Below are 14,704 nucleotides of genomic sequence, written 5' to 3'. Positions count from 1 at the left end.
ACAAAAGGGTTTCTGATAGGAGCTTCCTCCCCACAGCTCTAGATTAAGGAATTCACCTTTTGCTGAGGTCATGGGTTTTTTTTTTTTTTTTAAGATGGTATATATCTTCCTAGTACAGAAAGGAGTTTCATGTCCAGTTTCTTAGCAAATTGAGGCTCCAATGTGACAGAGAGCTCAGCAATCTTACCTTTGAAGTAAAGTTCCAAAAATAAGGCGGAGGAACTTCTGCATGCTTTCAGTACACAGCCATTTCCATTGCTCCATTAACAGCAGCAAGATCAGATCCAAGGCCGTGTCGGCTAACTCTGTCTCTGTTCCTATGGGACAAAGACATCACAAAAACTCAGGAAGCGACCTTTCCTCTTTCAGAGCTTTGGGTAGCAGCCGGGTCTTCTCTAGCTTCATGTCCTTATCTTAAGAGTTTTGAGAGCCCTCTGCATAATATGAATCAAGAAATGCTTGTATCTAGAACACTGAGTTATGTGCTTTGTATGTTTTTCCAGCTTTTTAATGTTCCAATGTTCTATCACCACAGGTTTTTTTGTTATTTTTAAAATCTTACTAACAGGTTTTTACACTTAATTATTTTACCTATCTGGCATCGGTTTCCCCTGTATTTCTCCAGAATGTTGACTCCAGTCTACTCCAAATAGGGGCTCACAACTGGTTACTAACTGGAATTGGCAAGGTCTTGACCCTTCCACTCCTTGACCCTTCCACTCGCCCCCACAGTGAATGATGGAAATAAGTGGGCATATTAGGGAAAAAAAGCTGGGTTTCATTCTCCTGAAAAAAAAAAAAAAAAAAAAAAAAAACCATCTCCATTACACAGAGCTGTGAGGTTGTTCAAGAGGCCTTAGTCTGATTCTGAGATAACATGTGGATCTAAAAAGTATCATACCTCTGGTAAAAGGCCATGACATTTACCATTTTCTTTCCTATTTGGAAAACTTGAGGGGCCAATTGAGCTCATGTTTATGTTCTGATGGAGTGCCCTGAACATCTGTTTACTGGACAGGAGCATCTTTTCTCTGCATCTGTGCTGGAGGTGCTCCCATGGCATGTCAGTGTCCCAGAGGCATGCTGATGATCCATAGTGATTAGGGGAATACCGATATTTCTGCTAGAAATGTCATCATGATTATTACCAGTGCTCTGCTAGTCTACGATCATTGGGGGATCTCTGGACCAACCTGCCCAGGCTGTTCTTCCAAGGGTTTAATCAGGATATAAATCACTCTGGGTTTGGGAAGAACTGTTGGAACTGAATCTCACTTTATTTTAAACTCTGCCCAGTACACAGTTTTCTTTCTTTGTGCTGTATTTCAAGGGGGCCCTTTGCTTAAGGTGAGAAGATGGCCTCTTCACTCATCTTTTCCTTGGGATTAGCATCTGTTTGCAGCTGCCACCCTGTGGTAACATGTAGTCATAGCAGTAAAAATAAGGCAAACAAAGAGCTACAAGATAGCTTGTAGAAGAACATGGTAAACTCTCTCTCTAACTCACAAACATAATCAAGACAGTGTCTCACAAACATGCCCGAAGGCCAGTCTGACCTAGGCAATTCCTCAGTCAGTGGAGGCTTTCCTCTCAGATGACTCTAGGCTGTGTCTTGTTGACAGCTACAGCTACATAGGACAGTAGTAAGTCCCATTTATAGCACACTTAAATTGAGGTCCATACAGCAGAAGCCAGGTGAGTTGTTCTTGGGCATCTTGGAGAAAGCAGGAAATTAGTTCTTTCATTCCCTTCTCATCTCAAACTTTTGGGATCATTTAGTCGTCGCAGGGGTCTTTGTTCTAGTTAATCAATCAAACTTTCTTCTTTTTAAGTTTCATTTAAGTTCACAAGCATACTAAAAGCTAGGTTCTGAACTTTTCTTCTGTAGGAAACATCTGACCTTCTCATGGGAAGAAAATGCTTGCAAGTGGGGCTCACACCCTCCACCTCATTTGCCTCTTTTGCCCTAGGGAACTAGAAAGCTTCATCTGCAAATGCAGGAAGTAAAAGGACCAGATCTGGGTGAAGATGAATTCTGTGTGGTGATGTTGTGTTTCAGTTGTTCTAGGGTCTAGCCATGTGGAGCCGCACCCTATTTGAAATGTAGGCATCACTGGTAGATGTGCAATGGCAGAATCTGGCAGTTGGGTTGTGATAGCCCCTCAGTAGGCACGGCCCAGAATAAGCACACATCACAAACTAAACATGGGGAGGGGAAGCGAGACAGGGATAGAAGAAAAGAGAGGAGAGGAGAGGGAGAGAGAGAGAGAGAGAGAGAGAGAGAGAGAGAGAGAGAGAGAGAGAGAGAGAGAGATAGAGATCAGGAAAGTGGTTTCACAGACACTGAGGAAGGGAGTTGTCTAGAAAAGACAGTAGCCCCTGTGCCAAAAACAACACACTGAAACTATGCATATTTTATGCATACAGACTTTCCCTGCTGCTTGACTGGACCCAGCAACCATTTCCATCTCACCTATCTCTGGACCCTAGCACCTCCAACTCTGAGCTGAACACAAGAGAAATCAGAACTATAAAGTCCACCTACCCTGAGTCCCAGTGGACTTCCCCTTGGCTTTTCTTTGTTGAAGCAAAGATATTGTCACTCACCTGGGTCACTGGTTTTGAGCTCTTGGGCTACTACAGCTGTATCCAGCAAACAACTATCCACACATTCTTTGGGGACTTGATGCAGATCTTCATCTGGGACTTCTGCTGGCTGCATTTTCAGTAACTTTGTCTGCTTTTTAATGAAGGATTCCATCCCAGACATGGACAAGATTTCCTGGAGAAACAGTCAGTGACAAAGATCACCAAGAATGCAGAAGGTAGAATGAATGTAGCATCTAGGTTCCCTATCTCCCACAAGCAAAAGTAGCCTGGGCACAGAGCCCACTATCCCCATGACCACATTAGGGAAGTTCTCACTCCTTACCCAAGTTGCAAGTAAAACTAGCCTGTTATGGGATAATCATTTTCATACACTGCTGGGTCATCTGTTCTTATCTAGAAACTGGTTTTCCTTCTCCTTCTTATCCTATCATTATTATTACAAACTCATTACCCTAAGAAGCCAACTTGCCCACTCAGAACTGATAGAATTCCAAAGCACTCAGAGGGAACACTTGTAGCATAAAATTTCAAGATCCAGATATCAGCCAAGGCCTTGACTAGGGTACCCGATTCTTCCCTGACTTCAGAGAAGCCTCCTGCACACTGTATCTGCAGGATCAAAACCTCAAGTGTGATTCTAGCAGTTCTTTGGGTTTGGGCTCTTACCGCATTGCCTTCCTGGAGAGAGTAGAGAATCCTGTCCTGTGCCTCTGCTATACTCAGTGCGGGAGCAATTTTACTGGATGAAAACCTCAGTCTGGACCTGACACAGAAACACAGGTAGAATGAAATAAAAGTCAAGATCTTGGACCCTAAAAAAAAAAAAAGGCTGGCAAGGAATGACAACACATTAAAGAAGAAGCATCAGGCTTGCTCCAGGGGGACTTAATGTGTTCAGAACGACCTGAAAGATGCGACCCTGAAATCTCTCAGTGTATACCCAGTAAGTCTTCAAACAGTGCCACATTAATACTGTGTCTATAAGGTGCTTGTGAAAGGGCTTTTAAGTAAAATAGTGCTTAGTCTGTCATAGCTACATTCCCAGAGGCTACATGACAGGCTTGCATAAGAAATTTGTTGAAGATTAAACAGACAACTACCATAGACTAAGGTTTTTTGTTACTGTTTTGGTATCTTTGGGGAATAATCACCTGCTCCCCTTGTACTCCAAATAAGACTGGACAATCAATTGCAAATGACAGTTTCAATAAAATGGGAAGGTACTGTGGTTATTGTTTCATATATAAGCACAGCTTATATGGCTACAGGGATGATTGCAGAGTAAGTGCACTTATTGTAGTTGCCTACAACACACACATACACACAAATAAAATTAAATAACCCTTTTCATTTTAAAGCCTAAGTATTATAAAGATAGTATTGCTGGCTCTTAGCATGAACATGAAGATAACCAGTCAGGTACATATTCATTTAAATCCTCTCTCTCTAATGGACCATGTTCACACAAATTTTTCAGTAAGTGTACATGTGTTATTCTTGCCTTCCACATGTTGGTGTGGAGTGTGTCCAGGGGCCAGCTGGGACATGAATGTGGCAGGAGCAGCAGCAGTCAACCAGTTACTAAAATACACCCTGCAGGATTCCATTCTAGTCCTTTCCTGTTTATTGCTAGTATAAGTGCTCTCTGAGCCAAAATTTCCAGAAATGATGGCAAACAAATCAATTGTAAGCCTTGATTCATTGTAGGAAAGAAATATCTCAATTTCTACAAAAAGAAAAGTATCCACCTTCTAGAGTTTTCCCTTCCAGTCAACAATTTCCAATGAGCTGGGTCCAGCATTCCCTGGGTGGGAGCAAACACTTAGCAGTGCTGCCTTCACATCTGCTTGCCTACTCAGACACCTTGGGTGGAACACTGTGGAACCCAGCCTCTGGCCAGGCTAAGGAGCTGGTGGGTACCATACACCTCCTCTCTTCTAGGGCCTGAGAATGAAATGGGGCTTTGACACCTGAGGACAGGGGCCTTGGGCCACTGAAGGGCTTCTCACTTGCTAGCCTTCTTGCCTTCTGTCTGGGGCTTGCTTTCATTCTCAGCTTCACTCAGCTCCTCTGTGGGGCTCTGGGGTTCAGAACGAGGAAACGCCGTCTTCAAGGTGTCCACAATAGCACTCACCACCATCTGCAGGATTGGAGGTACAGGGTCAGTAAGGCTATGCATATCCCTGATGGGCAGTGATGGAGAACAGAGCAGTCATCTCTCTGTGCTTTATACCACAGGATGAAAAGAGCCAGCCAGCCACAGAGCCTCAGTCTTTGAGAAAATCGGACAGTGACAAGAATTGTTTTTCATCTTCTTTATACTATAAGACAAACAATAATATCACAGGAGGGAAAAGAAGCCAAAAGCAAAACAGGGAGAAACAAAAAAGTCAAGCAAGTTCTTCAGACTAGAGTATACTTTTAGTTAATATTTTCTCTTTACATGAAAAAGGGGATTCCTAGCTTCCAAATTGACAATACCATCACCAAAGTGTGAATCAGTGGAAATTTCAAAGGTGTGTAAGGAAAAAGAATGAAAAAAAAAAGAGAGAGAGAGAAAATATTGTGTAGACTCTTAAGTAATACAAACATGCTGCGGGGATTCACAGAGTAACAAGTTGGGTTTATAGTCAAATCAAACAATTTTCTTCTTTAGGTAGAGAAAGAATAAAAATCACTTAGGCCTGCTAAGCTACAAAGAGAAAACCACCTTGGAGAAACAGGAACCTATATACTTGTTCAGAGTAAGCTGGCATGCAATATTTGCTATTAAAAAGTGTACAATAGAGAACTATCAAGGAAGTGGAAGTAAACAATGCTAATGGACGCTGCTGGTTCAGCGGAGTGCCAGCCTTCTGTAAATCCCTCACAGGAGCACAGCTAGTACAGCCAAGACATACTGGACAATCAGCAAGGCCACAGGGAACACTAGGAAAAACAAACCAGAAAGGGAGCAGAGGATGGAACGGCATGAACATAAGTAATACAGCTTCTAAAACACAGCTGGGGAGATAGTTCAGCGGGTGAAGTCCGTACTCATGAGATCCCAAGCTCAGATTGCTAAACACCTCCATAAAAACTGGGTGTCATGATGCATTTGGGAGGCTGAGGAGGAGGAGTTTGAGGAACTATATTGGTAGTTCCAGGCCAGACTAGGCTACAGTGAGATCCTGTCTCAAGAAGCCAAAAAGAAAGGAACAGGCAATAGCAAAGCAATTTCCCCATAAGGAAATGAGGAAAGAACCAATGAACACATCTGTTCAGAACTCTGGGGGTTTTTACCTAGTTGATCCCTTTCTAGCTTGCTTTTCCCCCCATAACCAAGGATGCTTCCTAATATCTATCACATGAAATTCCATCTTATTTTTCCTTCTCCAGCCAAAATGAGGAGGCCCATCTCCTACAATGAATCCTGTTTCCTTATAAAATAGCTGATGATACCAACTGAGGCTCCAGTGTATTAGATTCCTCAAGCACCCTTCTCCCACCACACAGGTGCTGAGACACCCTCTTGAGGAACGTATAGTTCTCTGCACATTCTGTGCTCTAGCAGAGGGTCACTACACCAACCCAAATGCAGATTAATGTCCTGCCTTAGAGCTGTCTGCTGAGAACCCAATAACATGAATGACTTCTCTCTCTGAAGACAGCCTTTTGCCATCAACAGAGGTTCACTTCTATCCTCCCATGCTTCCATTAGAACAATACTACAGTAACTCCTGGCAGTATATACACACATAGTGTGAGGGCACTGTCTTCCAATGGCTGCTCAGCAACTTGATGATCCAGTTAATATTTAGCAACAGGTCTTGAAAATTTTAGTTCATGTTCTACAGATCCCATGTTCTCTATGCCTCCTCTACCTTCACCTTCTTATTTTCCCAGAACGGTTTCCAGTCTAATAAACATTTCAAACTTGCTGACAGGAAAATGCTGAGCATAGTGGCTCTGTTACCTTGTCTATTCTAGAGACCATGAACGGCTTTTTGACAAAGGCAATCCGAGCATCTGTATTAAGTGCAAGGAACTCCTGCACCTCCTCGCTGTTGGCAATTTCAGGAATGGCACAGAGTTGCTGAAAAAGACAAACATGTCAGAAGAAATCCCAGGCCCCAGATTTCACCACCTGCCGTTGGATGGTTGGGGGTCAGAATTCGAGCAAAGCTAGAAGAGAAGATGCTGACCTTCAGGAAGGATTCCAGGAGGCTCTTCCGGGCCTCTACCCTGTCACTATCCATGTTTCCAAATGGAAGATCTGGAAAGAGCTTTTTTGGACCCTTTATATCTTCAAAACAAAACAACAAATTCATCCATTTAGCATTCTTGTAGAGGTAATCCACATGAAACAAACAGAATCACTAGGCTGTTTTTAGGTTTTTGTTAATTTTGGGACTTCCAACTGTCCCAGTGGTTGTAATGCAATAATCTACTCTCATTAATGTGGAGAGAACATACAATGCAGTGGTTAAGGCAGGGCCAATGGTCCAAGTTTAAGTTTTGGCTCCAATTCCTGCTATAATAATGACCTTTGGCAAGCTGTATGATCTGTGATAGCTTCTTTTAAGAAAGAATGGTAGTATCTACCTCATGAGCAGTTAGAGGATTACATGAGCTAACACATGTAAAGTGTGTAGAAGAGAACCAGGTACAATTCTGAAGCCTGCCCTATATTAGCTATGTTACATTCAACCTGTCATTTATTTAGGTGCTCATTAGCACCTAAAACAACCACAACAAAGTAGCCAGCTCTGTATTTGTAGCTACATTTTATTATATTTTATACTCTTCCCTGAACCTTGGATGTGTCAAACAACACACTAAAGGCTTGGTGGCTAAAGGCCAGGATTTCTAGGTTATTTAAGATGGATCCACAGACCTGGAAAAGCTAATTTAGCTCAAATGATTCTATGGGCACAGGTAGCCGTGTGAATGCTTCTTTTTAAGAGTAAACCATTGGGGGCACTAGAACAAAGCATGTAGGCAAGGACAATCTCACAAAGGATTCCATCACAGCTGCCCTGCTCTAAACCCCACAGCTTCTCAAGGGGATAAGACACTCGGTGCTGTCTTCTCCTCCCCACAAACCCACAGGCCAACAGTACACAGAACAGGGTGGATAGATGTGATATGCAAGCTTGCATTTGGGGCTTGGAAAACTTCTGACTTTTGATAAACTTTCGTAGATCTGGTTTCTCCTCCAGGCGAGTCTGCAGATTCAAGAACTCCCGGTATCGGCGGTTCACAGTGTGGTAAGCCAGCTGCTGTAGGCCGCTGCTGTTCTCTCCATTAATGGCTGTCTCATACTGTGGAAGGAACAGAATTATCAATGGGATCAATGAGGTTTAGGCAATCTATTTTGGCTTTTATGACTTGTTCAATGGTCACAGAGGAGTATGGGTAAACGGAGAAAACTGTTCATTCAGGCTGATGAACCTACTGCATCTGACTGTCACCCTTAGTTGTAAAGAACAACCGGAACGCCAATGTGGCTGAGAGAGCTGTACTTCCAGGTACCTTTTGCTCAGTCAGAAATACTTTTCACTGTTCCTTTGGATTACTTCTATCCAAAAGTTCCCACTTCCAAAGTAGCTACGTAACTTTTTTCAACCCTAAAGTCATTATAAAACAGAAGCCATAATACCTCCAATAGTGACCACTGTTAAATGACAGGTGAGATCTCATCAAGAGAAAATCACTTTGCCACTACATCCAGCCACTAATGATTATACTAGTTTGGGGAAGAACTAATAAAGCCAAACAACAGATAATCATAAATCAGGTCTTTCCCTGGAATATTCGATTTCTCTTTCTGTTGCTTTGGGCAGATTAATCTTCCTAATTGTTATTCCTGGAATTGAACTGAAATTATGTGTCTTAAGAATATATAAGCTGCACCATTAGGCATCCCACGATGACTAGAAATGTTATATGAGGTCAGTCTGCTGCCTTCATGCATCTAAAGGGCCAGTGTGTGGGAATGATGACCTACACTGCACATTTCTAGACTAGCAAGCACCTGACCAGCATGGAAGCTATGACTGCACATGGGAAGACTTTCTGACACAGAAGTTAAGATACAGAGCTGCTATGAACAACTATGCATGTGCTTGCTCTTGGCAGAAATTGGTTATTCTTTGAAATAGTATAGAATGGCACACGATGTAAAACAACAAAAACTGAAAATGATCTCCTTGTTGAAAAAACTAGAACTGGTGTTTGAGCATTTCTAGAGCTACAGAAAAGAGATATCCACTAGGAGCTGAGGGGAGCAAAGACATCCCTTGGATAAGTACTGAGAAGGAGAACAGGCAGAATTCAGGGCAGAGTTTTCAAGCGTGGGGCACCTGGGAGCTAGGATGCCATCTGTAGAGTATTCTGCCCCTTGAGGGACAACTTAATTTTTCTGGTAATATGAAGGAAAAACTGTTCTCTGCTATCAGTCCACAAATATGTCATAAGATGAAGTAGCCAAAATGTAGTATTTCTCTGTGAGCACAGGGCATGCCAGAGGGACACCTGGAATTAGGGAATAAAATGGTAGGCAAACTGTTAAGAGTTATTCTACTGGTTTACAGTCACCTGTTATTCATGACCAGATGTCTGTGCTTCTAAAAGGTACCTGTTTTATAAAAACCATGTGAGTGATTGTCATTGCAATGAGTGCACAGGTGCTTCTAATTACATTTACTGCCTTCACCTTAAATGTCATGTAACTAAAAATGCCTGATTAATTGGCTTGGATTTCCCAAGGAGTAGCATGTCTAGCTGGTATGGTGGCGGTACTTGGACACACCAGTGCAAGCTGGTGAACATCCTGGAAATTCCAGAAGGCAAGGAAAGTTCGACACATAGGGTCCTGCCAAGGAACTCTGTAAACTTCTCCTGCCTAGTTTTCTCCTTAAGAATATTAATATCTTTTGAATTTTTTAGTACAGGGAGGTAGAATATTTATATTTGCATTACAAGATGGTAAGTTCCTTATTCCTTGAGGTGATTAAGCACAGACTTGGAAATAACTATGTAGAGATGATAGGAAGAAAGTTAGAGTAGCAGATTTCCCCTTAAGTGGGGCTGTGGACCAGCATGTTAACTGAAAAGTTTCATTTAAAAAACCAAATGTAGAGGAATGCAGAAATGGTTCAACAGTTAAGAGCACATCCTGCTCTTACAAAGAACCAGGGTTTGGTTCCCAGCACCCACACAACTTACAATTGTATGTAACTCCAATATTAGGAGATCTAGAATGCTCTTGCTTCCACAAGCATCAGGTATACAACACACTTACATACATGGGCAAAATATACACATAAAATAAGTACACCTTTTTTTTTTAATGGAGAATTTGGGAATGCATTCTTAGAAATTCTTATCCAGAATGTGTCTATCAGAATCGGTATAGTTAAACAGCAGCTCAAGCGATTTTGAGGTGGAACCAGGTTTGAGAACTAATGAAAATTTAACTCTCATTATTGCAACATGGAGCTTCTAGGGTTGTTTGTATGGTTGTAGCGTGAGAGCCTTCCAAATTAGCATATGCCACTCACACCTTTGTTTAATTAAACACAGGATACTCTTATCTGCCCTTGCAATATCCTGTATATTGACTCTGCTTTCCAGATTCCTTCCCAGAGTGAATGGCTGGAATCTTGTTACCTTCACGGTGTACAGCGTGTATGGGTGGAATCCTGTACCACTGTGTTCTCGGGCAGTGATGGTGCCAGTGATTCGAAGGTTCTGAATGACAACGGGGCCATCTGGACTGCTCAGGGGCTCAAAGCTGAAGGTGGATGAGCTGAGAGGACCAGGTGGGGATGAGGAAAGTGCAACCAGTGGCTGAGTAGGCTCAAGGGAGCTCACATCACTGGTGAGCTCCTTTTCCAAGCACGAAGGTCGTGGGGGGCAGGAGTTTTCTGGCTCCTCTAGCAAAGCTGTAAGAGGGGTGACGTCTTCTTGCTCCACCTCCTTGTCTGCTGTGTCAATTTGGATCTCTGGGCAGTTAAGCATGGAGACCAGCAGGCCTGTGTCTGTGTCTGTTCCTGGAGCTTCCTCAGCTTCTGCTCCTTCCACACCTTCAGACCCCTCACCATCCTTAGGCTCCAGAGTCCGGGAATCCTCTAGGGCACACAGGGCATCCTGAATCCGGTCAGAGAGGAAGTTGCCTGGGGTCATGAGCATGATGGTTTCTTTGCCCAGTTCAGACAGCGGTGACTCCAGCTCAGACTCTTCACATAAGAACAAGGGGCCTCGAATATCTGGCTGTAGAAAATGGGACGCATTATTTTCCACTTTTCTTTCTTCAAGCATCTCAGTCAAATCTCTCTCTACTGCTTCATGGCCTTCTTCAACCTCTGGGGAGGGGGCTGGCTCACTGCAAGTTATGTGTACTGGGGCAGCTACTGGAGAAGGCACTTTTCCTATTGGCAGACTCTCTACTTCAACAATCAATGGCAGAGATGTGGGCACTGAGGATTGCTCTAGGACACTGGCTGAGCAGGGTGGTTTAGTTCCTTGGGCTGCATCATGTCTATACTTGGAAAAGATATTCACAAGTATAAGGTGGATCCAGTCGGGATCTGATAGCTTACTGATCAGTGGTAAGATTACATTGCAAGTAATGAGTTCAACTACTACATGGCTTCCAGTCCTAGTCTCCAGGTGGGGCTTAGGCACTAACTCTTGAAGTAACAAATTCACAACACCACGTGCATAGGTGACCTCGGTGGTGGGACTGTGCATGGCAGGATGGGGAGTAGTAGCCTGGCAGTAAGCATCCCACAGCTGGGGTTGACCTGAATAGCTCTGCTCCCTTGCAGTGGCCTCCTTTGCTTGAATATAGCTCTGCAGGTGACAACCGCAGAGAGTCAGAACCTTCTGGGTAAGGGCATGGCTGTCCACTACGCTCATCCGCCTTCGGAGCTCCTGAACCAACCCCTTCATGGCTGTCTCCATCTCTGCCACGAATGCTGGCTCCTGGCTCACCGAACGATACCAGGATAACACAAAATCTCGGATTATCATCTGGATGGTGCGGTTAATCTCCTGTTCCAGTTGCCTTTCAGCTTCAGGGCATGGAGGGCAGGTGGTGACTGTGATGAATCGTTCCAGGTGCAATTGACCCGAAGCCCCTGCAATGACAGTGGAGCCCAGCCATCCTCCCAGCACCACCAACGATGCACACAGAAGGATCAGAAGCCACAAGTTCACCAGAAGGTGGATGACAAGCAGCCAGCCCAGCAAGACCCCCACAACCATCAGCTTCCGGCTACTCCACAGATTACCGAGGACACAGCTGGACTCAGGGGTATTCTTCCGGGTAGGGGACCCTGTTTCTGCCTTCATGGCTGAAAGAGCAGGTGGCTTCCACGGATGACAGCCTCCTATTTCACTTTGGTGATAGGAGTGAGAGCATGAACTGTGCCAGGAAAGAACAAGTCCGGGTGCTACTGAGTGAACTCTGGATCCTCGGTAGTACAGGCACTGCAAAGCAAGAAACCCCCGCTTCCCCCGCTCGCTGCTGTAAACGGAGCCCACCAACTAGTCTCTTCCAGTCGAGATGAGGAAACCGTGACGGCCTTCCTCATGGCCCAGGCGCAGGGAGAGGCTCTCGGTAGCCCGCGCGGCCCACGGACACTTACGAGCGCCGGAGCGGCCGGCGGACCTGGTCACACGTCGCCGGGGGCCGCGTGCCCAGACTGCGCTCCTGTCTGGTGCGGACTCATGGGGGGATCTTTCGGACCTTCGCGGTCAGCGGCCACAGCAAGCTCCGGCAGCACAGGCGACTGCGTTCCCCAGCCCCAAAGCGGTCAGAGCCGCCGGCCGGCCGCCAGCCGGCGACAGCTTCCGGGTCGTGGCCTGCGGGAGCGGGGTACGCTGGGAGAGCGGCCCGGTGGATAAGCGCCACTGGCTCCCCCTGGTGGTGAGGAGCCGTGGTGGCGGCGGGCGCGCTCTGCTGGACTGAGACCCAGAGCCTGCCTGTGCTCACCCAGCACCCAAAAAGTCTAGATGTCTTCAGAACTTGCCCAGGCGCAATAAAGTGCTGTTTGTAAATATCTCTAGCCGCTTAGGTAAACTTTCACAAATCTAATTTGTTTTAATTCCCCGGGAGGTATATTTTTTAGTAGCTTGATTAGGATTTTAATATTCTCCCTGCTTCCTCCAGAAATCATTTCTTCCACCCTCATCTCTTAACTCTCTCTCTCTCTCTCTCTCTCTCTCTCTCTCTCTCTCTCTCTCTCTCTCTCTCTCTCTCTCTCTCTCTCTCTCTCTCTCTCTCTCTCTCTCTCTCTCTCTCTCTCTCTCTCTCACTCTCTCACTCTCGGTCCTCAATTCACAGCCCACCTCATTTGTTCTCCGGAGTTATAAAGGATAAGTATACTTCACTGGACAGTGGTGGCCCATGTCTTTAATCTCAGCACTGGGAGGCAGAGGCAGATAGATCTCTATGAGTTCCAGGCTAGTGAGTTTCAGGACAGGCTCCAAAGCTATGGAGAAACCCTGTCTCGAGAAAACCAAACAAAAGATAAGTATCAATTTGTGATGTGGAGTAGATTTCTAGTGAACATTTTCTACATTCATGCACTGGATTAGAGAGTGGGTCCTTGTGGCCCTTGTAGCTAATTGGGGAAGTGAGTTTATTTATATAAGTGGACTTTCTGTAAAGCCAGTCTGTATGGAACATGCTGAAAGCAAAATCTTAAGTGTGTTCAGGAACAATTTAGTGAATCGCAGTAGTTAAAAGGAGCCTGTTGAAAAGATAGCCTTTGTACTGAATCTTGAAGGAAACAACTTTCTTTCTATGTGCTTCCTTTTCTTCGCAGCTGCATAGGAAAGCAAAGCAAAGGCACAGACATAGTTTTTAGGTTATCCTCTAACACATTTGGAATATGGCTTCACTTTTGTTCAGCTTTGAATACACCTGCCAATTGTCCACTCAGAGAATGACCTGAAAAGAGAGTCAGTACTTGAAAGAAAGTGATGGCACCGACTGTGTGTAGAAGTGTTTATATCTGTTTTGTATGAAGCTTGTACAGGTCTCCAACATGGTCCTCAGGAACTGTGTTTACAGTGTGCTTCTCCTTTCTATTTGGGTACAGATGAATGACATTTGCACAGTTCTTTATCATTCTGTCTTCTGTTGGCAGCCAATTACTCCCAAGAAGCTTGAAGAGATCTTCAAGCAAATTCCAACCAAAAAGACTGAAATCACCAAAGAGTGTGTTAACAGCTGCCTTTCTCTTCTCCACTTCTGGTGTTGGAGCAATAATTTCATTTAAATGTAAAAGACACCATCATTTCCAAGTGGATGTAATTAATGAATGACACATCCCTTCTAAGGCCAACAATACAATTTAGGATCAATGTGTCCACTAAGCAGGCGAGGCAATCTGCAAAGTGAAAAAAAGAATACTACTCTATAAAACACTAGTCTGTGTTTCTTTGGTGAATGTTACTTCACTGCCACCATCCCCCCCAAATGGAAAGGAACATGAGAATGGCATATAGTTCCCTATGTCCTCCCAAACCATTCTGTTGTTCTTGGGAATAGCTACTTGACAGTAATGTTCTGGAGAAATAACTATCCCTGCTGCCTAGTTGAGGAGTACAGCAGAAAATTAAGTAATGGAGGAACTAATAATACCACTCATGACTTCACTTGGAAGCTCAGAGAAAAAGTTCCTATGCATCACAATATGGGAAGTGCAGGGCAGCAAGGAACTGACCTTGTAAATGGGCATTATGCCACCTGACCAGATGGTCTGGAGGACCGAGGCAGCCAAGAGTGTCTTCCTGATTCTGAAGCAGATTTGATGGACATGCCCATGCACTTGTCATTTGGATGGCTATGAGCTTCTGCCCGGGGATTTGGGACAGATCTTAGTCTCCAAACAGATTAATCATTGGAAGGAGGTGAGAGTCATGCCTGGTATAGAACAGTGTGTGCATGTGGTGGGGGAGGCTGACTGGTTGCTCACCTCCAGAGAGTCTCTTCTTCCCTTTCTACTTGCTATTTCTCAGGAATTAAAGGCATAGTGCTAGAGCATTAGGAATGAGAAGACAGAAATCGTCAATTCACCTAAAGGTATCTTCAGTCTAG

The 14,704-nt window shown here is 44.4% G+C and overlaps 1 protein-coding gene across 1 annotated transcript in view; it reads right to left on the bottom strand.

The window, feature by feature from the left end:
* Positions 1-12,430, bottom strand: part of Snx19 (sorting nexin 19) — a 37,656-nt gene extending 25,226 nt beyond the window's left edge. Inside the window, exons 1-8 of the mRNA XM_051196966.1 lie at positions 10,264-12,430; positions 7,775-7,913; positions 6,795-6,895; positions 6,566-6,685; positions 4,620-4,750; positions 3,271-3,373; positions 2,608-2,782; positions 188-317 (exon numbers count right to left, since the gene is read on the bottom strand). Coding sequence (XP_051052923.1) covers positions 188-317; positions 2,608-2,782; positions 3,271-3,373; positions 4,620-4,750; positions 6,566-6,685; positions 6,795-6,895; positions 7,775-7,913; positions 10,264-11,949 — 2,585 coding nt within the window. The 5' untranslated portion in view covers positions 11,950-12,430. The remainder of the gene's footprint in view (positions 1-187; positions 318-2,607; positions 2,783-3,270; positions 3,374-4,619; positions 4,751-6,565; positions 6,686-6,794; positions 6,896-7,774; positions 7,914-10,263) is intronic.
* Between the last annotated feature and the right edge of the window lie 2,274 nt (positions 12,431-14,704).

Source organism: Phodopus roborovskii, unplaced genomic scaffold (genome assembly GCF_943737965.1).
Source record: "Phodopus roborovskii unplaced genomic scaffold, PHOROB, whole genome shotgun sequence".
NCBI classification, from domain to species: domain Eukaryota; kingdom Metazoa; phylum Chordata; class Mammalia; order Rodentia; family Cricetidae; genus Phodopus; species Phodopus roborovskii.
This window is presented reverse-complemented; position numbering and strand designations above follow the sequence as displayed.